Source organism: Anopheles maculipalpis, chromosome 2RL (genome assembly GCF_943734695.1).
Source record: "Anopheles maculipalpis chromosome 2RL, idAnoMacuDA_375_x, whole genome shotgun sequence".
NCBI lineage: Eukaryota > Metazoa > Arthropoda > Insecta > Diptera > Culicidae > Anopheles > Anopheles maculipalpis.
Genome location: NC_064871.1, coordinates 93,322,216 through 93,347,139, shown reverse-complemented (window position 1 = coordinate 93,347,139; position 24,924 = coordinate 93,322,216). Strand labels below are relative to the sequence as shown.

Sequence of the window (24,924 nt, the reverse complement as noted above, 5' to 3'; positions counted from 1 at the left end):
TCCGTTGTAAATTAAAAAAAAAAAGTTGAATCGACTGAGACTAGGATGATTTACTTTCTATCTTAAACATAATTATCAGTGTTCATTAAAGATCATCGATTACTGACAAAAACCGTAGCTTGTTCGCAAGCATTTGTCGAGAACGAGATCGAGTTAGATCGAGTTGTTCTCATTAGCTAGTTCATCTGTTTAAAAAACTAAAATCCTTAGACCATACATTTACCCTTCGGCACCCATAGTGCCCGCCACACATAACTGCAGTTGATGATTTTGTTGTTACGATGGACGACATACGTATCATCTCGTGCAATAACTTCAATATTGTTAATCTGCAAGTGGTCGAATTGATGGATCAAGCAACTGTGGAAGGAAAACACGTACGCGATGAGCCTGCAGCATGGCACGGAGATAAACTTTCTACCTCTACCTTTAATCTCGTCACCAAGTGTCACCAGCGGAGGGACTGTTGTTTAGTATGAGAAAACTTTTCACTTGGCGCGTTCGGGAGCCCGGAGAGAATGAGCGAGAAATTAATAAAGCCATGCCACAAGTCTACGTCAACAGATTGTCTGGAAGAAAAGGGATATCATTACACCAAGCCGAAGGGTAAATGTGAGGATTTGATTCGGAAAACATGTCACACACAGTGTATCTCATTAGTTACTTCCTGTTTAAAATCGTAACAAATAAGGTTCAATATTTCTAATCACTCTTGAGCTTTGCATGAATAGGTTGCGGTTTCCTGGTACTGGCGTGAATAAATGGTTCATTTGGTGTGGGAAAAGCGTGTGTTTAGATGTGGCGCAATTAAACACCGGGGACAACAAAATTGGATGAAGGCAACAGCATGGAACGTAAAAATCTATCGCTTGCAAATGAATGAGTTTGTCAAACAGAAATGTGCTCGTTACATGGAAGGCACTGTACTGTTGAGTGTAGTGTTCTGCGCAGCTGTACGCGCTAAACGTGCTATCAGTCTCTCAAGCTGACACTGCTGGTTAGCGATGATGAGAGGGTAAACATAACAGCAATCACAAATTCAAATCACTCGCTAGGGTGTTTGGCAGGAGCTGCAGGCGGCGTTGTACATTGTGAAAGTGATAGAAAGTCTGGCTATACGTCTGTACCTGTTAATTGGAAGCAGCGATGTACGTAAGACATTTAAAATGTTTTTGGAATAATGGCAAAAAACTGTGAAAAAAGTAAACCGAATATATTGTACATTTAAAACTTTAACTCAACGCCAAAACACAAAAAAAGAATGTGAAATGAAAATTTGTATATTCTAGGGGGAAAGGTTGGTTGAATTGTTCTCAGACACATTAGAAGGATGCCCCTTTTTATCCTCGTTAGCCGTTAGCAAAGAAAGTAAACCACGAGAGGGTGGTGGTTAAGGGGCATTGCGAATGCGATCAGGTGTTCCGCAAATCCGTTCTGGTTTTCAGTTTTCTTGTATGCCTTTCAATAACTGTAAGATGATTTTGTTTGCTGTTGTGCAGTGTCAATTCGGAAAATCGGACAAGGGTATCCGATCCCTAGTGTAAACTTTTGCGCGAGAAAGCGGTGTGTTTGCAGTTGGTTCTCTCTTTGTTTCTAGGGTTTTTGGGAGGATTTCACTTGTAATCCTCGATAATTTAATAACGGTTGAATCGATAAAGAAGTGTTTTTTTTTTCATTGAAAAAGAGGTTCGATGGGAAATATAGAAGAGACAAAAAATGATTCGTTGTTTAAAAAGATTTTTTTGAAGGAAATAATTTTTAATATAGAAAAATTATAGTTATCAAGGTGATGATAAGATACTTTCGCACACCGAAATTAAATTAAAATTGAAAATAATACTTCGTCGTTAAAAGATATCGCTTAAGCTTACAGGATCAGTTGTACACATGTCATAATATGTTTTGTTTTGTTTCCCTCGTGTGGTTTTCAGAACGGCCATGTTGTTTGCATAAAAACATCATTTATCACAGCAGCACGTCCTTCGTTCCGTTCCACACATTTTATCTTGATTTGTTTCGTGTATCTTCCGTACATTTAGTTTACAAAATCATATTAATTTTTGTAAATGATAGAATCATTAGCAGTTCAGATTAGCGTCACTATGAAACGGTTCTGTAGCAGTGCGCTTCAGAAAAAATCAGGGGGACGGTCTGGATAGGATTTGAACCCTGACGTTTGAAGACTGGCGCCGCTGTCCCCAATTTTTTTTTCCGTTTATTTATAGTGGCTTTGAGTCTTGGAGACTAAATTCGCCTATCTACTGTATAAAAAAAGATAGGTTATAAAGAAAGAAGGTTTAATCTAATGCTGTCCCCTGTACCATCGGATTAATTCTTATCAAATCTTCAATTCGGATTCTTAGATAAAAATTCTTAAATATTTTACTTGCCATTGCCATTAAAGCGGAAATGAGCAATCATATTTAGTAATAAATTAATAAAGGAGTAACCTTTTTGAAAAAAAACATATTTTGATTTAAAAAATATATTTAAAATAACGTTACACAATTCTACACTCGAATAAAATAAGAAAATACGTCTTTAATATGAAACGGTGATAAGGTAGAACCCCGCCATTCCCAAAAGCATTATTGCAATCCACGGCGTGGTTTTCACCGTCAACATTATTGCAACTGTGTAGTGTCGTTTGTATCCTACCCCCACTTTGTTGCTGGATTGTGCCATTTGAAGGTAAAAAGGGGGAAACCTCTTTACCCAGCACAACTCACTACAGCTAACGAGTCAAAACGCCAACTGTCAGGGTGGTAGTGGTTTTTCTAGTATTTAATTAGAGCATTTAATTGTGTGATCGTTACGAAACGAATTCTACACCTAATTTATTTAATACAACAGCATAATTACGCACACATTTGCAAACGCGCAGTACCGAGCTCCAGTACTCCGGGCTGGCATGTTTTTCCGCCTTTTTTCTCGACCCCCCCCCCCCCCCTCCGCGTACCATAGGCGGCCCTTAATTTTTCAGTATTAAAAGTGAAATTGATTAGGTAATTTGGTTGTTTGGTCGTCGTTTTGTGTTGTTGCGTTATAGCCCGTGCCGTGGAAGGTTTGGAAGGCCAGCGAAAGCTGTCATAGCCGGAAACGGGAGCTAATGCTGCAGGGGAAAGAGTTATGACCGAATATAAATGGGCACCGATTTGTATCAGTTGTAGGTAATTGCACTTTGATAATCATTTGTAGTGTGCCAGAGTGCACAGGCTGTTTCGGTTGTTGGGTTGTTGGGTTGTTGTGCTGTTTCGCTGGCTGTGTCGGGGCTCAGCTGCCCATGGACCATTAGAGTGGCGCATTCCTTCAGGAAAAAGGGTTTTAGATGGAAATCAATCCTATTAACCGTGTCAGTGGGATCGGTTTGTTGAGTAAAAGTTAATCCTTTTGTAACATGTGTTTGTGCATAGACTGTAGGAAGTCAGGGATGTACTGAAGTGTGTGCTGTGATAACATTTGTAGCGAAAATTTTTCGTTTTATGCTCACAGAGTGAACAATTCAAAGGTCAATCAGTCAACAATCAATTTTAATCCAATAAAGCACACTGCATGGCTGTACGAATTTCCACGATTGACATTACCTATTCCAACCATGAACCCGAGTCCTTTACCATAAATCCTTTCTTAGCCATAATAATCGTTGTATTAGCTACAATTTACCACACACTCGGAACGCCCTGGTTCTAACCTTCCAGCAAACGTTAAGCCTTCTCCTCTAACGCGTCCGTATCGGTTGGAGGATTAAAACCAGGGAGCCCATTAGATTCTATCACGATCACCCCCCCTCCCCACACCCCCCACCCAAAATGGCATAATTAAGTAAAAACCTCCCGAAAACACCGATAAATGGCACCAACAAGGCATAAAATTAAGGCAAATTTCATCCTAACCACATGTATTCGGCTCGTATTAATTGCTGGCCGGGGTTTTACTCGAAACACCCGAAAATCCCGTGAAAGGGCGTGTGTGTAAGCGCTTTCACACCCCCCTCTGCCGGAATTACGGCCGAGATTTTCCCATCAACAGCTGCCAACCAAGAGGGGTTGAAGATGTGTGCGTTTGGCGAATGCTGAAATCGGGTTTTTGCCACATGAAGGGCAAAACAACGCTTCCTCCTGTTTGTTTTATGTGTTTGCGAGCGAGTGTAATCGCTATCCAGGCGGGGGTTTGTTGCCGGCGAGTGCACCCTTCGAGCAGTTGACTGTTGACAACTTCCTTCCAGTTGGCAGGGCAGAGATGATGATGTGAGCTGGAAAAAGGTTGTCTTTTGCACGGGCCTTTCAGTTCAGTGTCTTAATACCTTGCCGTTTCTTGCCCGAACTGGCAAAGAAAGCGTGTAAGTGGCTTGTAATGATGGAATAATGATTAAAGTCAACACGTTTACAAGGTTTCATTAAATCGCTTTTTACCAAGGAGGAAGGCAAGTTGATCGGAATTTCATCTCGAAGGTAATACTTTCCGGTGGCACTTTTATTGGATTATGCGAATATATGTGGGCGAATGTATGCATGCGAAAGGGGGATGCGAGCAAATTTAAGATTGTTGTCCTACGCGGAAATTACGACGGATTGCGTGTCGGGATTGCAGTTTGTATCGGCGATGTACGTGTAGGAACGGGAGGGATGTTGATGGTGCGTTTTATTGCCGACCGAAGGGGATGTTTAAGTGATTTATAGACTTCCGGGTTGTTGTTGAGAGTAGTTGCATACTAGTCTAGTAGGTGTTAGCTTTGAATAAAACATAGAAAATTGCAAAAATGTTTGGCTAGACCTATAAATATGTCCTGTTGTTCTTTGAAATGTTTAAAATTGTATAGCAATTAGAGATCGCAAACTTGGTACATTTGATAGATTTGTTGTGTTTTAATGAGCTTACAATTTATCGAAACTTTTTTTAAAATTTCATAATGACGGCAAGGCCGTTTTCCTTCAAATTTAACCTTATATCTAGCTTCACAAATCTTTTACCTTATATGCTTTATGCAGGGGACATCGTTGACAGGACGACAGAGACAAGGTGTGTGAGGCGTACAACCGACTGAAACGTGAAGCAGCATTGGATTGATCAATCCGACGAAGACGAAATACCTGCTTGCCGGAGGCTCTGATCGTGATAGAGTCCGAGTGGGAAGCAGCGTGTTAGTCGACGGCGACAACCTCGAGTTAGTACAGGAGTTCTGCTATCTTGGGACTGTCGTAACTTCGGATAACGATGTCAGCAGCGAAATCCTGAGACTCATTGTTCAGGGGAATCGTGCCTACTACGGCTTTCACCGTCTGCTGAGATTCAGAAGACTTCGAGACCGCACGAAATGTGAGATATATCGCACACTGATTCGCCCGGTGGTCCTACATGGCCACGAGTCTCTTGGCGTGTTTGAGCGTCACATCCTCCGTACCATCTTTGACGGTGTGTTCGTGCATGGAGTGTGGAGGAGAAGGATGAACTACGAGCTTGCTGAGCTATACGGAGCACCGGACATCCTGACGGTAGCAAAGACCGGCAGGATACGATGGCTGGGGCATGTTATGAGGATGCTAAACTCATGCCCCGCCAAGAAGGTAGTCGTCAGCGATCCCCTGTTCGGCACAGCGAGTTCGCTGGCTGGATCAGGTGAAGGGTGACCTGTCGGAGATCGGGTGCCTACGTGGATGGGAAGCTGCAGCCAGGGTTCAAGTTTCCTGGAGATTTATTGTTCACCGGGCCATGTCACGACAACAGTGATCTTTAAAAGAGCAGGCCAACATGAGTGAGTGAGTGAGTGAGCTATATGCAGGGTAAAAGTTTCCTTCTCCCACAGTTTAAGTGCACCTTATCCCGGGTGAGCTCGGTTGATGTTGTTGCTGACCTGTATCCTTGCGTTCTTCATGTCCTCTGGATCCTAGGGGGGTAAGCGTCCAGGGGGTTGACAGCGGCTCCCAAGATACTTCATCTCGTTGCCAGCATTTCGATTTTGTGGTTGACGGGCCCGCTATCGGTAAAACGCACACTTCCTCCAACAATAAGGCACAACTTCACATTTCCCAAACCCAACTTACTTGGTTCAGTGATCCAATGTTGTCACTGGCGATCCTGTCACCTGCAAAACGCATGAACCCGAAAGCCAAAGAAACCTTTTAAGGTTACTGTAGTATCGAATCCAGAAATTTCGTCAACGACAAGGTCGCCAGTTACGACTTTGGATCTCCTAAACCAATTTTTGTTACTTTTTAGGCCGGAATAGCGACCGGCGCATGTCGATGCAACTCCACACATGACCAGAGGATGTGGTCGATGTCGTGGTATCCGTTGCTACAGCTACAACCATTAGAAGTCGGCACTGCCTATACGTTGAAGATGTTTGCACAATGTGCACGTTGAAGCTCGAAAATAATGCACAAAATCCTTAAATCCATCCCTTACATTCAGATGGAAAAACTCAACCGTGAAACAACGCCATTAAACCTATACAGAGATGATGAGGACTCCTTTCAGGTCAGCTCTCAACACCTTCCAAAATTACCCGGAAGCACAGTGGAATAAATCAGCCACACTGTGTATCATCTTAAATGAAATATGTTCGGCACCACTTGCCACAAAACGAGAAACACAACGCACATAAAGATAAAACAGGGTTTTGTGCGAGGTTTTTTTCTTTGCGTCCGTCTCGTTGTATTGTGCAACAAAAACGAGGTGCTAAATGTTAATAATGCAATGATATGGCAAACGAGCAAGATGCGAAGGCGCAAAAAAATACATGAAACGATTTGAAATAAAGTTGGTAAGGTGGGGATCTGTTTCTTTTTTTTTCTCCTTTTATTTTGCCTAATAATTGTGCCACTTTTTCCCGGTTGACCGGTTGGTTGGTTGGATTGGGTCGAGATCATAAAAGTAATGAAGAAATTACCATAAAGATTGTAGCGAACGAAACGATTCGGTGAGTTGTTCATTTGGGCGTACTCTTTGTGTGGGTTTGTGTGTGTGTTTTTTTTTCGGTTTAGCTTAAGAATTAAGGAACTTTAGGTGAGGAAAAAAAAAAAAACGTTAACAGGACTAAGAATGTTTAATATCTGGTCTGTTTTCATCTTTGCTGGTTATAGCTTTGACCGTTGTTTGCACAGCAGGATCAAAATCGGTCCCTCAGCAACGAGTTGGGAAATTCTCGAAGGAATTGGTGGTGTTGGTTTTTTTGGTTTTTTTTTCAACTGACCCTTACCTCTTGGACATAAGTTCAACCCGAACTCGAACGTCTTAATCTCTTGCTCTCGCCCCACGCCCCCAAATGTAACCCGCTCGCTGGGCAGTAAATCGTTTTAACGTTAATCAGGATAATTAAAACACGCTGGGAAAATGCAAAGAATGTGTGTCCGCTATCGTGTTTTTTTTCTTTTTTGGTAAACTGGAATGAAAAAGAAAACGAAAAGTATTTCGCCCGTTAGTTAAAGGATAACACATTCACCTAGGTGCGAGAAAATGTCCGAAAAGTGGTGTCCCATTTCACGTTTCCCTCGAGAAAAGCGTCGGGACGGAGATGGCATTTGATGTTGATGATATCTTTTTTATTGCTTTCTCCGGGCGAACAGAGAGAGAGAGAAAAAGAGAGAAGAGGGTGGATCAAATGTTCCATTCGAACACCCCTTTTTTCTTGTGCTTCGAGTGAAGAAGATCTTTTGCCGAGTGCTGCGAGGTTGGTGGAAATGTAGGAAAAACAAATACAACCGCTTTTCACAACTGGATGCAGAGAAGCGATTTTCTAGCGGAATGTCACCGGGAAAATGTTGCCAGGCAAGAGAAGAGCACCATTTCTTGGAGGATTTTCATTTTCGGTATAGTTTAATTAAACGGAAACACTCGCATTGTCTGCTGCAGTTGGTAGCTTTGGCGGTGGGTGGTTTTGATCTACTTAACGGCTTTTTGTTGAAATGCGCCGGTTAATGCGCTATTGCAGGAAGGAAATGATGGTTCGATTGAAGAGGTGGAAATTAAATTTTCCAACCATTTCTGCTTAGTGTCGCGCAATAATAACTTTGCTGTATTGGTGTAACAAAGGCTTAATGCGTTTAACACGAAGAATACAATACGAGTGTGAGGAAAAGTTAAAATTGTTTGAAATTATCTTACGTTATAATTTGACATAAGCCAACAAACTGTAACAAAAGCCTTCAAAGAATGCAAAGGAGATCGATAGAAAGAATCAATATTTAGTAAGATCATCCTTAACTAATATAAAAACAATATAAAAATGTAACCATTAATATAAATTGATTCAAGTGATTATTATATGCCCAATAATAGCTGAAACACACAAGACTTACTGTGAGTAACTACAACACAAACATATTCATGTTAAATAATTAAAGAAAAATATTCTAAAATTAGAATAAGTATATTTCTTACGTGACCTTTATTACAAATGTAAATTACTAAAAGTTCTAATAAACATTTTTCAAATTTTATTATTACATTGCTGTTAAGGCAGTGAATACTGAGGAATGAGTCTAATGGAAAATATAAAAATCAATACATGTTTCGGTCTTATGTTCAAAGTAAGTGCAATAATTGTCGAAACACTGGAAGGATTAAAAATTAAAAATGAATAAATAATAAATTTAAAAATGTTATAATTTTATGACAATTACGCATAGAATCTTTCAGATTTTTCGGATTGTCTTTCACAATTTAAATTGTAATATTATTTTATAATTGAGCAATACGGCCTGGCCGTCCCTTATGAATAAAAAAAAAATTATTTTATAATTGAGTAATATAAATATATAGAAATGTAAATAAAACCCAATTTAAATGCTTTTTGACTTTAATAAATGTTCAATTTTTTTAACTCATTTGCCTAAGAAATTTACAATTTTTCTTATGAAAACAATGGATCAAAAATCCATATGAATATGGTTTCCACGTTGAAACAATGTAGTCAACACACATGTTCTGTAGACCGCAACGTTTCGATTTAACGTGCACAACATTGCTTATCTTTGCCCCGTTGGCCCCCTAGATTGGTGCCCCGCTAATCCCACCTGAGGGCTAAAGTTGACTCGCTTTCTGCATAGCGATTTGTTGCCGTTTTCAAATTTATGTTGCCCGGTTTCAAACGTTTTTTTTTTGCGTCACATGTGTTGTTGTATTGCATTCCATTCTGGCCAGCACACCGATCGAACTGTTGGAGTGAATTGTCAACAAAGCACACCGAACTGGCGCCCCATCGACTGGCAAGTGAATCGTCCTGCTGGAAAGTGGACTAACGCCGGCCTATGCGCCTACCGGTTGGCAACAGTATATATTCTCCGCTCGTCGTGACGCACTCGACGAGTGTGAAAATCACGCGGTGCGTGTGCAACGGGCCGGCCAAGTGGTGCCGTCGAGCTGGAACCGAGTTCACACCATTTTTGTCAATCACTGTTAAACTCTTTCATTAGGCAGGGAATTAAGGGTGTACAATTTACTGCAGCAGGCGCCGTTTGGCTTTGGTTTGGCCCGTCGGCCGGACCGGGATATCGTTTGACAATTTGTGGGTAAAAATAAACAGAGTGTGTGAGTGCAAAGGATGGGTTATTTTTTTGGCTTGCATTGGAATTATTGGAAAACAGTAAATACAGCTTAACGGAGAACGACACCACAGCGTTGCCATCGTAAATTAGCGTGGCAGCTCTGGAACACGACACGGGCACGGTTCAGTTTTCAAACCCGGCTATCGAGCAGTTAGTGGAAGCTTTAGCGTACTTCATGCGAGACTATTCATTCGCCTTGGGTTTGATGCAGCTGCGAGAGAAAGTTTGGACAGTGCTATCTGATATATCGTCAGGAGGTTCCTAGTTCAATTTTAATATTATTCAAACCGATATACAGATTGCACGACTGAACAGTAGTTTTGGAAATTATGCTCATAACATATTAGCTTCATTTTCTTGCAGACAGAAGCTGCGTGTGAGCAATACAATTAATATGCATTAGCAAACACCAAGTGGAGGCACACAGCCATAAAACTGAGAATGGCAAATAGAAATAGTTTGATTTACAGCTCACTCGTTTGCACGCGTCTGGAAGCCCCCCTTCTTTCGGTAATCGTAATAATATCAATCCACTGGTAGCCACCGTTTGGTGTCTGAGGTTTCGGCTTGTGGAAGGGGGAGGGACAACCGAAACGTATAATAATGCGCAAGGTTCTCATGTTTAAGTAGCATGGTGAGTGCCATAAATCATTTTATGACTAGTATACGCATGACGCCACGTGTGCGCTGTCGAGGGTGGCCCGGGTGATGACATCGACAGGTAGACAAACACTAGATACACACTCGGAAGTCTCACTGATAAGTGACGCGTCTAGATTGGCCCACCAGTTTGTTGCGGGCGTTGTTGGGGCGGGTAGGACATTTTCGGACGCGTTTCTAGAGTCCCCAGGTCCAGGTTGAGGTTTTTTTTGCGATTAAAAGAGTTGGAGTGTGAAGGAAAAAAAAAGATGGAAGATTAGGAAAGGAAAATTAATCAAACATATGGCAATCGAGGGAAAGTCACTCAATGATTTATTATTAATTCCTTTCCGGTGATAATTGTCATCGCCCGATGTGGGCAATCGATTTTGGGATGTTTGATTTCAATATGCGTAGCATGTTACGTTTTTCCGGTGTAGAATTATAACAGCTTTCATTCAATTAAGGTAGAATTCTATAAAAATACTGACCAGTTCCTATAAGTGGCTTTGAGGGACGTGCTATAATAACAGCGTGATAGTGCGGCTATCTATTTGACGCGTGTTCTAAAAATGGTCCAAGTATAGACCCACAAAGAGCTGTCTGGACTGCCTTTTTCAAAGGCTTTGGACAAGAGGCTACAAGTTGCTACATGCATTGCTTAGTGCCTTAACTATGAAACTATAAACTTATGATGAAAAGTGTCAAATTTATAGCACTGAATACCCACATACTTGGTATACAAAACTAAATCGTTATGATTGTGGAACAAATTGACATCAGAAATAAGTTCTTTTGAATGATAAGCTACAAAACTAAAACTGTATCAAACGGACCAAGAACAATTCGATAGGCGTCACGAGCTTCGACCATGTTCGTGATGTCATCCTTCAAAATAACAATGGTTTTCTTGCTCTCCACTATCGCCAACAAAAAAAAAAGCCTAATCTAAGCCGATTGCTCACTAGTTGAACGGATTATTCGGCTCCAACCTACCCTGAAAAACCTTCCAAACGAAAAATCCACCCAAATACGCACCGGGTCCGACAATGTTTTACGATGATTAGCGAAAAAATGAACCGTCGTAATATATTTTGTTACCATCATCACCCTTAAGGCTGATCTTTTTTTCCTCGCTTTACTTTTTTAGTCTTACAAATCCTCTTCTTAAGCGGGATTTGTGTTTTAGATGAAAGGGCCACACCAGAGGATGTTGGAATGCTTGCCCGAGTTGACCGACTACCAGTACAGTGATGCTGTGCCGTCTGGACGGAAGGGATTTGCTGTGTGAATCTTGTTACATATGGTACAAACTACATCCGACCGATTTGCAGCGTTGTTTCGTCGTTGCCCTTTTTGGGTTGTGTGAGCAAATGTGATGATGATTATGACGATTATCGGCCAATAACCGAACCGGTCAATTTATGAACGTAGTTTCCATCGCTGTGTGCGTGGGGGGGTATTGTCGGGAATCGCATTGTCCAGCAAATGGGTCTGATCTAGGCAATTATCATATAAATTTGAAAATTATCCAACAGCTTGCTGCACGGTGTTTCAGTTACTGTCGACGGTACCCGTCGGTCTTCGAATGTGTCTTTGGCTTATGGAAGCTTGTCCCGTTTCGAGCAATAAATCATAACCAGCTGTCCACTTTGAGCTTGAGGTTCATGCCCGATTACCGATGATGGGAAGGGTAAAATGAGATTTAGCTCATAATGCGCCACGGATTTGGTTCATAAAAAGTCCCAAGACCCTCGGCACGTTCTACTCGTGCGAAGTTAAAGTTCTGACTCGAAGTGGCAGGTTTGTAAATCGTTTCGAATTAATACTTATTAGTGTTGATGTATTTCTGGCTAGCAGGTTATTGTAGTTCGTTGCTGTTCGTTCGTATTGTTTTGGGGGTTTTTGTTTTCGGCTGTGGTCAACTAGAGTGTGACCAGTCGGTTTTGAGGGAGCAGAAGAACCTGGGCAAACGTGTGCAAACTTTCGCACATAATTCATGCGTGCGCTTGAATTTACCAACTAACACCCCTTTTTTTTCGCTCGGTGCCCTAATCACAAACCAGGCTCATAGGGATCAGGTGCAAAAACCGTAATATTTCACAGCAGAGAGCTCGGTAATGGTCAAAGTTATTGAATTTAAAGTCCCTCTCCATCATCTAGCAGGGCGGTTTATAAAGGGAGCTTCTGTGCACGGCAAAGGGTTTAAGTTTGTGGAAGAAATATGTTTTCTTTAGTAGAGTACGGGGTGATACGAGAATGGTCAGCTTACATGCAGAGAAAAGTTTGCAATTACATTTGATTTGTGTGCTGAAATGATTTGCATTGCTTCAACAGGTTTTTGCAGCGATTAGGAATATTGCCGTTATATACGAGGAACAGTTTGAAGTATGCGAAAGCTTCTGCGAAAGTGTTCATGTGTAGAACATCACTAGAAATATACTGTTTTTTTACTTTAGGCCATTTTTAAAATGTTTAAGCCATCTTCCTCAACGTATAATTGTATAGTGATTGAGATTTTTTGATAATGTTTTACTTTGTGATTACTCTTACTGTGCCGAGCCCTTGCATTTTTTACCGACTGTTGTTTCGCGAAAGTCTCAGGAGAAAAATACGATCGTGTTTCGTTGAGTTTCTATTCCATCAGGGTTGTGCTAGAACAAGTTGTCTGAAATGTGCATTTGGCACTTTTGTGTTGAATGAGGTGTCTCCCAGCTGTCACAACACCACACACTCGGATAGCAAAAATACGTTGGAGTGTAATGCACTCTACAGCTGCACATTATTTACTCAGTCGGTGGAGCTTGTTTTTGTGGCGTTCCGAAAAAAAATCTGAGCCAGCTGTACGCGAGGGTCTGGATATTAGAATATTTTTTTAAAATTTTGTCTTATTTTTTACCTTGAACAAAGCACAAGATTTTTTATTATTTACAATTAACTATTACGGTACAATGCCGTATTGTCAACACCGCTAAATTATATAAACGCATTGATAAGGTTTTTCCTCCTTATTCTTTGCCTTATTCCAGGCATTCCCGGTTTTGGATGGGTGTTGGTTGTTCAGATGGGCGTAGTTGTGGTTGGCCCGGTACTATTTTTATGACTATTGTGAATGCAGGTTTGGCAATTCAACCAACCAGTTTCAGCTCCGCGTGGTTAGCGTCGGACCCAAGGATTGCTCGGCAAGCTCCGTTTCGCAGCAGGAATACTGTGGAAATAGTCAGCCTCCCTTTTACGGCAGTGTTGGAACGGCCCCCGACTGCTGTTTTCCGTCATCGAGGTATAAAAATCATTAGAAGAAAAAAGAAAAAAAAAAACGTTGATCTTAAGTCCTCTTTTACAATCACATCGAGATGTTAAGATACACTTAAGTTCTGCCATAGATCTACCTCTTGTGATAGATTGTTGTGAGTACAGGTACAAAAACCAATAATAAAACAAGTTTACTAATAAAGTTGATGTATTTCACGAATTCTCTGTAGCACTTCTCTTGACGTGTTCTTCATGATCCCATGGTTCAAGAATGTCTTTTCAGGAACAGCGTTTTTTTTAGCGCACTGATCTGCAGTGATTCTGCTCTATAGCACGACCTAAACAATCTCATACGCGCACACGTAACCATAGCAAGAAGTATCACACCAAACATCGTCCCACTGCTTCGCCCCCGCAACATCGGTTATCATCAAACAATCCTGGTTGTTGTCGTTGTTGGGTTCACCACTGCGGAAGTTTTTGTACTTCATCTCCTTGTTGGTGCCCAACCAAAACCACTGTCCCTCAATGCCACGGTCGGATCCTCCGATCAGCCAGTATTTCGGGGTATCCATCGGGTATCCAGTTGCAGTAATGGCAGCTATTACTTGATCATGCTCGGCAGCGGACTCGATCGATGCTAGGTGTCCGCCCTGCTGCTTACACACTTGCATTGCTTGCATTGCAGTGATGCTTCTCTTGTACGCGACAAACACTTTGAGTCCTGTCCCGGAACAAGCACGAAGAATCAATAGAATTATGATGTGACCAATGTTTGAAGAATGTGTTAATCACAATTACCTTGGACGAGGCTAGCAAGTGCTGCAAAGGTCACAACAGTGAAAAGTAACTTAAAATTCATTTCCACGTTACAATAGTTCTAAACAGCCTTTCGAAAGAATCCTGTCTGCTCAGTATCGGCGGTGCTGAGTGTGGAGTTGAATACTTCTGTCAGACTTTATATACTCTTGCTCGTGAGCTCAATTACTTACACAGATGTTCTATGCAGCGACTACACCGCTGGGTATAAAACCTAGCCAACAGTCTCACTGCCGATCATATCTGATAACAGTGCACTGCTGAACCTGTATCCAAGATGTTCCCCAAGCTCGTCACACTTGCTGTAATAGGATTGATGCTGATGGTAGTACCACCGGCGCTGACTCTACGCTACACCGTTCACAACACCAAGGTGATATTCTTCGAAGCTTTGCATCAGTGCATCAAGAATGGCGGATATCTGGCAGCAGTTGAAACGCCGTACCAGGCGGAACAGATTTGGACCGCGATCAAGAATTCTGGTGCATCAACGTCCCAGGTTTGGTGGGTATCCGGTACGGATCTTGGCATAGAAGGATCGTGGCTTTGGTTATCGCGCAACAAAGCGGTAGGCACGATTAGAGGATGGACGAACTGGATGGATGGAGAACCGAACAACAGTAACAACGTGGAACACTGTATGTCGTTGAATGGTTCGAAGAATGGACAGTGGAATGATATTTCTTGCGAAGCTACACAATTTTATGTGTGTGAGTATACGTATTAAAGCGATTGCTTGAAATTTTATCACATGCACCATTCAAACGGCTGATTGTCGAACATTGCAATTCCATTTGAGTTTTCTGATGTGATCTGAAATCAAATCGAGTTGTACAATGAAATGATATAATTATGAAGAGCTGTTTCACTTTTGTAAAATGAAATAAATGGAATAAAATGTATAAAAATAATCTTCTCTTCTCGTGTATTTGTTTTCAAAGTCCTTCGAAACGGCTGGTCGGCGACGTGAATGAAATTTTCAGAGTATATTCCTTCGGCGTGATAATAGGGCTTCTTAGTACATTGAATGCCACTGGCTAAACTGGATGATCACTTGAACAAATTATTTTATTTGTTTGTTACAGAAATTTGTATTCTTCTTTGAAAGCTGGACGCCAAATGGTGGTTGCGTTATTGCTTATCCTATTTTAAAATGTCCCTGTCTGTCTTAAAGAAGTTCATTTGAGGATCAAACTTGAGCAAAGTAGGAGTGAAATAGTGAATATTAATTTGTTTAAAATTTTTCAAACGTCGATGGTGAACTTCCGTAGATTAGAATTGGTTGGTACGAGCTGCTTTACGCTTCGGCAGCTTACCTTTGTAACGTGCCGAGATCCTTAAAAGCAGTCCTTTAGGACAATTCGATCTACACGCCGGCTCTACTTTCTTTGAGCAACTTTTACGTCCCGGCGTGGACTCTTCGGGCTAGGAGACTACTTTCTTCTTCTTCGGTTAACGGCCTCTAAGGTCATGCTGGCCATCGAAATGGCTTACTAGACTGACGATACCACATAATTGGGTAGTCAGTCCTCACTACGGGGGGACGGTCCGGATGGGATTTGAACCCCGGTCCTGCCGTTTGAAGACCGGCGCCGATGTCGCCTACACTTCTACTACAATATAAAGTAGGAGACTATTTTATGTTGAAGAAAGCCTCGTTAGACTCGTTCCAGTTTCTCCGATCCATTCTTGTCAATGAGTTGTGAGTTTAAATTTTTGTGTGACTGCTACGAGCCCAATATGACGCGCCCTCCATTATTAAATAGTATACGTCAAGTGAGTCCATGTGCTTATTAGTATCATTGTGTTGACCAGCGTTTTGTGTTTTAAATTAAAATAGCTTTAAGATGCTTCAAAAAGACCTTGTGGCCCGTTGAATTATTAAACGAATTAACAATTTAACAATTCAATCACTGGAAAACAAAATCAGTATTCAGAAAAATATTTCATAAAAACAAATAACCAACTGTAGCAAGTAATACTACTCGAGTAAAACCCCTTTTTGAAATGTAACCAGCTGTCGCACGTTTGTAAACAAAAAATAGGAACAAATTTAGCAAAGGCTTAAAGCGTGAGAATAACACTGCCACCGTATAAACAAACCTGCAGAAAACCCGGCCGAGTTCTAGGAATTGGAAGTTATATCAGGTGAAACAGTTTCGAACAGTTCTGTTCTGTTGCTACCGGCCGATAACCACTTGTTTTGATATGATGCATCTTGGAAGACAAGCTAAAGGAGCGTCTGGGTCTTTGTTTTGAGGGTGATTTATATTTGAAATATTTCCTTAATGTTAAATTGTTTGTGTGCTTTTTAACATTTTCTTTGTCGAAGCTACCAATAATGAAAATTTAAATGTATTGCATCTCCAACAGTATTAGGGTGTCAATCAACACGTGCGCTCTGTTGCGCACTATCCAAAACCGATATCGACCCATTTACAAACCATTTCATCAACACAATGCAAAGATTTTTCCCTACTTTTTCCCGTATTTTCCATCGAGAAGATTGTAAAAATTGTTACGTTTTGCAGGGAATTGGAGATGGTTCGCAATGTCTTCATCGACATTCGGTTGAAAGCGATACAAGCACAATACACAGAAGGGTTGACAGGCGGGATAGAAATGTTTAACCCAAACCGAGGGTGAGATGATGGAAAGAAAAACAAAATATTCAAAGGGCAGCAAGACAAACGGACACAAAGCAAAGACGTGCGTGCCTTATCGTCCGGAACCGTATGTAAATTTCGATACACTGAAATTCACCAAACACGAAGCGGAAGCTAGTGAAGGGCGGTTTAGATTTGATGTGTGGCGTTTATCTGAAGCGGAGTCTTGTGCTCACCAAAGAATCACCCACGCGGAAAATATTTGAAATGTTATTTGCTTCCGCCTTTGGATAGGGATCCAGCGCTAGGTGACACTATGATCCTGCTGGCTTTTCCTATGTTCAATTCTCAATAACTTGTTTTGAGCAAGACGATAAGGGAGTGCGAGATTGGGGGAAAATGCAAGAGTTTTGACCATTTATTCCGTTTGGGCAGCAACTTTCAATTTTCCCCCTTTAGCAAGACGATGTTGTGGTTGAACGAAAGTACATTAAAATGTAAACTGTTCACACGTCATAAAGCTCGCACCGCGTTAATCTCGGTTCACTAGCTGTGGGACATTGTAAGGAAAAATATTTCTATGGTTAGTTTGGGGACAAAAAACGACTCGTTTAACACAGTGCGTCCTTGCTTCTTCACAGGCAGTATCGCTAGTCACTAGTAATCATATCAATACAAAAAAAAAATTGAATAACCTGTAAACTATAAAGTAGAGGGAATTGGGTGATTTATAGATTTGGAGCAAACTATAGCACAGCATTGTTGTATAAACCCTGATGCTAATGCATCAGGGATTTAGGAGAGCAATAAGGCTTTCATTTCGACAAGGTTCATCATAGAAAAACTTGGTTCCAGAAGCTGTTTAAAGGCAAAAATGAGCCGTTGACGATGCTTCTTTTGAAGATTCTCATCCATCCAGACAATGATGAATGCAATTGAGGGACTGATGCCTAGCCAACTATCCTGGAATTCGTGGTCGTCCGAATCTTGTCAGTAAAACACCGGAGACAATATTTGGTGTCTAATAGTTTGAGCGGTGAAATGGCTGGTGGTCAAGAAATTTCGAAGTACTGTAGAACACAGCGTTTTTCTTTAGAGTTAATCCTTAAATAAACATAGCGTAGTTGCCAAAATCATCCATAAATTTTAACAAAATAAATTTAAGGACAGGAAAGTCTGTATATCCTTTCAATTGTCCCCAAACTAGTGTAGCTCTATAGAAATGGGATCCACTGTAGTGTTACCCTTCGACCCTGAGATGTTTGTGTTGGGAAACCGTTTCCCAACGTGTGACGTGTGAAATCAATGGCCAATAAATCATTATTAATTCATAGACTTAATGTGGGTGCCGGTTAGTTAACACCTTTTTATGCAAATGAAGACGCACCTTTATCGGCAAAACGGCAATCCTCGTCACCGTGATCCTATTTATAGAGGGCATACACATGTGTACTTGCTAAGACAACTATCTTGACGTGCATTCCACACACAAGCTCAGTTTACTCTCGTTACACCGGTTGACAAGTTCTAGCCATTAGGCCTACTTTCACACAAACGCTTCCATCCTTGAGGGTAAAAGTAACGCCATCCTGGGAAGCCAGGATGGCCGAGAGGAGGACATGGGTTTGGTGTCACGTTCAATTACACAACAATCAGCACCCGGTCAGGGGTCAGCTGGATGTTCACATCCTTCATTTTCCTGGTGCCTCGGATAATGTGTATGTTTTGTGTGTCAGTCTTAGGACTTTCTTCGGGCGGTTTTCACATCCCTTCACCGGGGCAGATGACCGAAAAGGGTGTTTTACAATTGTGGTAAGGTGCCCTACGTAAGTTGAGATTTCTTAGACCCGATTATAGCAAACAAATGATCTTTGGAAGAAAGCGGAAGAATGTGAACCAGTTGTCCGAGTGTGGTGAGGGCCGCCGCTGGGCCGTGTTGTTTGCTGTGTTCCTAATGACTGTATGATGACTTCAGTGGGTTGGTTGAAACAAAGTTGAAAAGTATGTCAGCTGACTTTAGCTGCCCGGCTGGATTCAGTAAAAGCCTCCCAAGAGAGAGAGAGAGAGAGGGTTTATTTTTAGCTGAAACTGTGTCCGGACACATACAGCTCTTCACTTTGTCGTTCACCACCCTTCCCCCATGGTACGTTTGTTGCGGCTTTTGCGGATGCGGAGTCTTTTGACAAGCTTACTGAACCGTTTCCAACAACATTTACAGCATCACAAAATTGGCAAACATTGTTGCGACCACACCGTAGCGGCATTTTGTGGCATTTGAGGGTGTATTTTCTTGAGTTTTGCGGTGATTTTAAGATGCTAAGATGAACTCCGGTTGCAAAGGGCGGAAGCCGGGGTAAATCTTGGTCGTTTCGAAAAGATTCTGCTTGACAATGATTTAAGACCACTTTAGGAAAGGTGATCGTTAAATAAATTAACTCCCGGCCGGTAGGAAGCGTTATGCGCTGGTGCATCATTGGGATGGCTTAAATTAATGATCGATAATCGGCTATTGAACGATCGGGCATGAGGTATGGGTTGTTGATATACAACTATGTTCATCGATTGATTTTGTTGAACGCTCTGGAAGGAGTTTTGAATAAAGTGAAAAGTTTTGTAAAATGTATGCTAAAAAATTTAACAAGTTCAGTGTTGGTCTTCACACGGTAGATCCGTATGACGAATCCCATCCGGATCGCAACTTAGTGCACAGGATAGACTATCCACCTGTGAGTCTTGGGCCTCGCATGATGTTGTACAGCCGAAGAAGAAGGAGGTGTTTAATAAAAACCGCGAAAAAATGGATGGATAAGGTAAGATAATTATCAACAAACTGTTAAATTGCTCTGATGATTATCTCGAAGCCCCAATGGATTCTATCAACCGAAGCGAGTGATGGCTAGAAGGGTATGTCGTTAGAGAAAGATGCAACACTCTCAACGATTGGAATATGAAACCGAAACATCCACTCAAGTTTCACCCCTTATAAGCTCCCTTACAATAGTGGAAGTTTTGGTTTAGTTTTCACTTGGTGAAATATATTCATGAAACCGATATTTTTCACAGCTTGGAAAATTGTGGCGAAAATAAGAATTTTCTTATTGTTGCTGAATATTCTAACAGAGGACGCCATAAAGCGTATGCAAAATGTGAGAGATAGATGGCGCTAGCATCAGCCTAGCATTAGCGCCTGCGAGGTATGCAATTGTATGGAATTGTATTCAAGCGTTTTGTATGCAATCCGCATTGCGTGCTAACACGAAATTCGAATGTTAGTTTGCATCTTATTCACATTACTGTTGGAATCCCAAATAATTACATTTAGAAAAATAAAACTTGAAAAGCCAAAATATTTAATCAAAATAGTTTGATATCTTGTACAAATTTCACTTATCCCGTAATGTAATTTATACCACATAAGCAGAATCGAAAACTTTCACCATCGATCGCTTGGGCTGCACATGTGTGTTTGTGCAATAAGTGCATCAAGTCCAACGAAAGAAAAAGCCAAAACTGCATTAAAGGCTTCCTGAAGAAAGCGAAACGAAAAATGTTACCATGGTGGACAGGATGTAGCAGCTGTTAGCAAACCGAGGACACTGTGATAGGAAAGAATTGTGTTAGACAAGGACACAAATGGGTGAAAACGTACCCGAGTCAACTGAAAACAATGCCAAAAGGAAAGTTAAGAGGGTAGCGAGGGGAGTTAGGGCAGATGGAAGTCTCTGGACAGGCGCGGGAAAATAGTTGTGAAGCGTTAGAAAACTTGCCACCGTTGGAAAACCCCATCCGCAGAGGAAAGTTTTTTAAGCGAAAAGTTTCCTTTGCCGTCCAAGTTGTCGCACGGCCTGTGTGTGGGCAGGCAAGTGATTCCTGCCTCGCTCAGTATGTTTTTATGTTGCTCCGATGTAACTCTTTTTGAAGCTGATTGTTTCTGGTCATGTCCGTCTGCATGCGAAATGGGGCGAACAGTGTGGAAGGAAGAAACCACAGCCACTTCGAATGTGCTCACGAAGTGTCGTCCACGGGTGTTGCATCCAATGAGACCAGGCGATTTAGGGCGGTGAGGGTATGCGGTACGAGACGACATTTAAAGGAAAGTTTTCGAAACCAACGCAAGTTGCACTGTTGGATCCTTGCTTCGGTTTTTGTGTGTGCCGAAGAAAGTCCCTGCTCAGCTGGTGCTGCTGCTGTTGCTGGGTGAGCTGCATCAGCCGGCGGTCTCGTCCTCGGTCTGTTGATTCACTTTCCCATTTTTGAAACAGTTTTGTGGTTAAAGGAAGGAAGAAGCTGAAGATGGTTTGAAAGCAACCGAAAACAAAATGCCATCTTGCTGAACGTACAGTTCTTGTTGGCCAACGGATTGCATCACTGCTGGCAAGCTTTTGTTTGTTTTGTTTTGCCGTGTAGAGACACTCTTGAGCTTGAGGAAGACGATAGTTATTAGCGGTTTTTATACTTGCAGTCCATTAGTAGCAAAGGGCAATGCAATGGATAATCGTAAGTGTTGGCTGTTCTTTTAAATCTTTCACAATGCATACCGCTATTAGACTACAATTAGACAGAATAATCGAGTAGATTGCATTTGCACAATAATTTTTGGTTTTGTACTTTAACTCTTATTAATCTTGGCAACGACTTTAAAACTAATTTTAAACAAAATAACTTTTAAATAAATATTAAATTGAACATTCAAACTTCTGACCTATTTACACCATTATTTACAGCGTTTAAACATAAAATCCTCTGCAGTCTCGTTCTTCCGAAAGGATTCCAGCATCTACCGACCCGAGCCCGTGATAAGCTGCTTAACTTAAATTGATCACCGAAAGCGAAAACGTTGGCTGAATGCATCATGCTTACGGTGTGTCAGAAAACGGTGTCCCAGACAGCGTCGACTGTATTGACGTTTGGCAAAAGCTTTCTTTAGGAAGAATGCTTTCCCGCTTCTATTCACACCCAAGGTTCGTCGCACATTAAAGGTACGGTGGCTTACAGGACGTTTCGAGATAGAAATTCCCTGCCTCGGTTCCTTCCTGGTCGGTGACGCGTGTCGTCGGTCGTATTTGGCAGCGACCCGCAAGAAAGTGTTTGTAGCTGGGACATTTCGTAGCGAGTAGGTCAATGGATGGGTCGAGCGTTGCTTTAAATACTTCCACCGCAAAGTAATGGCTGCAGAGCTGTGTTACTGTACGTAAGGACTTTATGGTGAGAAAGGAACAGATCCTGGAGAGCGTACGAGAGGACATATTTTCACACTTACACAGGTTGGATGTACCAAAAACTTTGGTAAAGCAGGAACAGCAGGGCTGCGGATGAATGCCACCGTTAACGTAGATGTTCTGATGTCCCAACGGAGCGGACGAACCCAGCTGACCGATCGAACTGTACCACACCTGTACGAATTGAGCATCGGTTGGGTCTAGGGTGAAGCGACGGCACTGTACTATCGGTCCTACCGTGTAGAATGGTCCCAATGGATCTAACCCAACAATGGAACCAAGATGTCCCCCAAGTAGTTGGCCTGCTTGTCCCACCAGATGGGCGCTAACACCTTCCCCAACGAGTGTGACTTGTTCCGGAGGAATGTCGATAGTACCGAGGCTTTGGACAAACCCAGCCAGATAGGTGGCAATTCGGAGCGAGACTGCGTTAATGAACAGCTGCAGTTCCACCGTGGCGAGTGGTTCAAAATCTACCACACAATAGTTACGATTGGCCACGGCTAACGCTAGCCGTTTCGCACCATCTGCAAATTGTTGCTTGTTTTGTAGCCATCCGTGGACAAACAGTACGGTCGAACGGTTTCTCTGCAACAGCTCACGGAAGTCTGCGTAGTCACCGAGGGTTAACCGGAATTTGTTTGATTTCCTGTGGGTAAATGAATAATAATTTGAGCACAACACAAACGAAAAAGGCTCGTTCTCGTCGTTGATTTACCTGTTGAAGCACCAGAACGACACATCTTCCCAAATCGGTCGCAATTCAAACTCCTCCTTTAAAGAAATGTTAAACTGGTGGAGATTTTGTGCCCAGGATTTCGACAGTTGCTTCACAGTTTGAATGTTTCCAATATCAAACGTTGGGAGAGCTTTAATGTTGGCGTTTGCTAGCAGAAGAATAACTGCAACCACTGCGATGCAAGATGACTCCATGCCGACCTACACTAGCTGCTAGCGGTCGCAAATGAATTGAGTAGGTTAATTCGGTCAGTTGCCTCCGTTGTTTCACTGCTGCCCGACAAATGTTTGTCTTTTCGACAGCGCAACGAATGTTATATGAGGCAGGTGCTGTTTTGTTGTCGTAATTTAATTGCAAATAAAAACAGTTATGACGAACGTTTGTTTGGGTGTAAGTTTTTGGATGGGAAATGATGTAATAAGTGTGTGTGTGTCACTTGCAAAAAAAAAACTGTTTCATTGACACATGTTTTGCAAATGTAAACTGCTTACAGCGGTTGTGCGATAAGGTGCAGTCATTTAGTTTGGGTTTTTTTCTTCGCACTGGCAGATTTAGATGCGAGTGTTTGGCGTTGGATATTAATTTAAATACATGTTTGGTATAATATTTTACGTAAAATGTTTGATATATTTGATATAACGATTATACATCAAAAGGGATTTATTATCCAGCGATGTACATTTATTGTTGATCCGGTAATACAGATATGACATGGATGATTTGTGGATTTTTAGCTGTTATTGTGTAGTGGTTCTTCTTCTCTAGTCGATCCTTAGATTTATTAGGACTGTACTGCAAAGAAGCAGTAATTATGTCGTGGACAGTTCAAACAAGAATATTTTTCAGCAGTCAGGCAGCAGTGACACTCCAAGCTCGGTCAGGTTGGCACCGAATCCAAGAATAATCGGCAAGTTCTATCCCGTAGTAGCAAGGACAACAAGGACTTTACCTTTTACTGAATTTTTTATGCTCAATAATCAATATAGTAAAAATCCCTATTAGTGCGTTAATATAATTTTTTCGAAATATTTCAACCGAATTTCACTTCCTTCAGAAGCTTTCACTAAAGAGCTTTCCTCTTGTTTGAAATAAATCAGGTCCTTTTCTCTCACTGGTGAATAAAATTCTCATCGCACTGCTCACCTGCTGGCTATATTATCCTTCGGGATGAACACGCTTCGTTCGTGTCAGCGACGACAGGGATGAACCTTTTCACGAACCGTCTCACGAGGAATTTAGTTTCGCACCGAATTCTGCAGCGGACAGTTGCGTTCCCGACTGCTGCTGCTGCTGGAAAAGCAAGGAAAAAAATCGCCCCACATTCACAGCATATGGCGCCATATCTCCCCCTTGTTGGCGAGGTTGGGCGACTAACGCGTGATGAAAAATGGACAAATATTTTAGGACGAACGAAATATTTACGCTTTTTATTCACTTTCACTTTTCGTTGCCATCCGGCTTCAGGGTGCATGAGAGAAGGCGTGAAAATTTATACTATCGTCACGTCTGCGTTAATATGCATGCAATTTGTTATGGCGGTTTTTCTTCCGCGGAAACTTCCCTATAGGTGTGAGAAAAAAAGAGAAGCTTTTCGTTCCCGTACGTGAAGTACAGTCGGTGACTTCCACATTGTGTGTATTTGTTCCAGCGTTTCAGTTCAGGCTATTCATGCCGATCGATAATTAAGCCTAAAGCACAACGCATTGGGAGCGGCGGGACGTCTTTTGCCCCAAAACCGTTCACCTCGGCTCGGTTCAAGGGGATAGACTCGTTGGACGTTAAAGTAATTTCCTGCCCAGTCTGTACGGGCATTGAATTAGGGATGAGTTGCATGCGAATGAGGGTTGGCGTTGCTATGACGGTGCGTACTAACCGTACTAGGTAGTCCACCATTTAAGACTTACACAATCAAATCTTGGTGATGAATGATAGGACGAACCCCGGGTGGAGAAGTCTCTGAAGTCTGTTTTTCTATTTTTGCCAGCTACATTTACAGTTCCCAGGTTTGAAAAGCGAATGAACAGGAAGGTACAAACAACACAGGATAGTCTTAAATTTTACTTTCGGAAAAACTGTTCTCAACCATGCTTTTCCTGCGATGTTTA

At 41.8% G+C, this 24,924-nt stretch overlaps 5 protein-coding genes across 5 annotated transcripts in view; 2 read left to right on the top strand and 3 right to left on the bottom strand.

The window, feature by feature from the left end:
• Window positions 1–24,924, top strand: part of LOC126568301 (microfibril-associated glycoprotein 4-like) — a 566,870-nt gene that overhangs the window by 398,293 nt on the left and 143,653 nt on the right. The gene's annotated exons all lie outside the window — the stretch shown is intronic.
• LOC126568442 (histone H1B-like) overlaps window positions 1–24,924 on the bottom strand; it is a 236,502-nt gene that overhangs the window by 115,510 nt on the left and 96,068 nt on the right. The window lies entirely within an intron of this gene.
• LOC126567651 (perlucin-like protein) lies at window positions 13,775–14,298 on the bottom strand. Its single transcript, XM_050223867.1, has 2 exons — window positions 14,238–14,298; window positions 13,775–14,160 (listed from the first exon to the last, which is right to left on the bottom strand). Exons 1-2 carry the CDS (start codon window positions 14,296–14,298, stop codon window positions 13,775–13,777), a joined length of 447 nt encoding a protein of 148 aa, XP_050079824.1.
• Window positions 14,533–14,982, top strand: LOC126567650 (C-type lectin domain family 4 member K-like). The gene has a single exon (XM_050223866.1). It carries the CDS (start codon window positions 14,533–14,535, stop codon window positions 14,980–14,982), a length of 450 nt encoding a protein of 149 aa, XP_050079823.1.
• On the bottom strand, window positions 21,835–23,013 carry LOC126567649 (phospholipase A1 member A-like). The gene is made up of 3 exons (XM_050223865.1): window positions 22,799–23,013; window positions 22,122–22,729; window positions 21,835–22,046 (listed from the first exon to the last, which is right to left on the bottom strand). Exons 1-3 carry the CDS (start codon window positions 23,011–23,013, stop codon window positions 21,835–21,837), a joined length of 1,035 nt encoding a protein of 344 aa, XP_050079822.1.

What these genes read in the sequence shown, in the direction of transcription:
- LOC126567651 (XM_050223867.1), bottom strand. Translation starts at nt 14,298, where the DNA reads ATGAATTTTAAGTTACTTTTCACTGTTGTGACCTTTGCAGCACTTGCT. An exon ending in ACTTGCTAGCCTCGTCCAAG is followed by an intron (nt 14,161 to 14,237) that starts GTAATTGTGATT and finishes GTTCCGGGACAG; the next exon opens with GACTCAAAGTGTTTGTCGCG.
- LOC126567650 (XM_050223866.1), top strand. Translation starts at nt 14,533, where the DNA reads ATGTTCCCCAAGCTCGTCACACTTGCTGTAATAGGATTGATGCTGATG.
- LOC126567649 (XM_050223865.1), bottom strand. Translation starts at nt 23,013, where the DNA reads ATGGAGTCATCTTGCATCGCAGTGGTTGCAGTTATTCTTCTGCTAGCA. An exon ending in TCGTTCTGGTGCTTCAACAG is followed by an intron (nt 22,730 to 22,798) that starts GTAAATCAACGA and finishes ATTTACCCACAG; the next exon opens with GAAATCAAACAAATTCCGGT. An exon ending in TTTTGGTACATCCAACCTGT is followed by an intron (nt 22,047 to 22,121) that starts GTAAGTGTGAAA and finishes CCTTACGTACAG; the next exon opens with TAACACAGCTCTGCAGCCAT.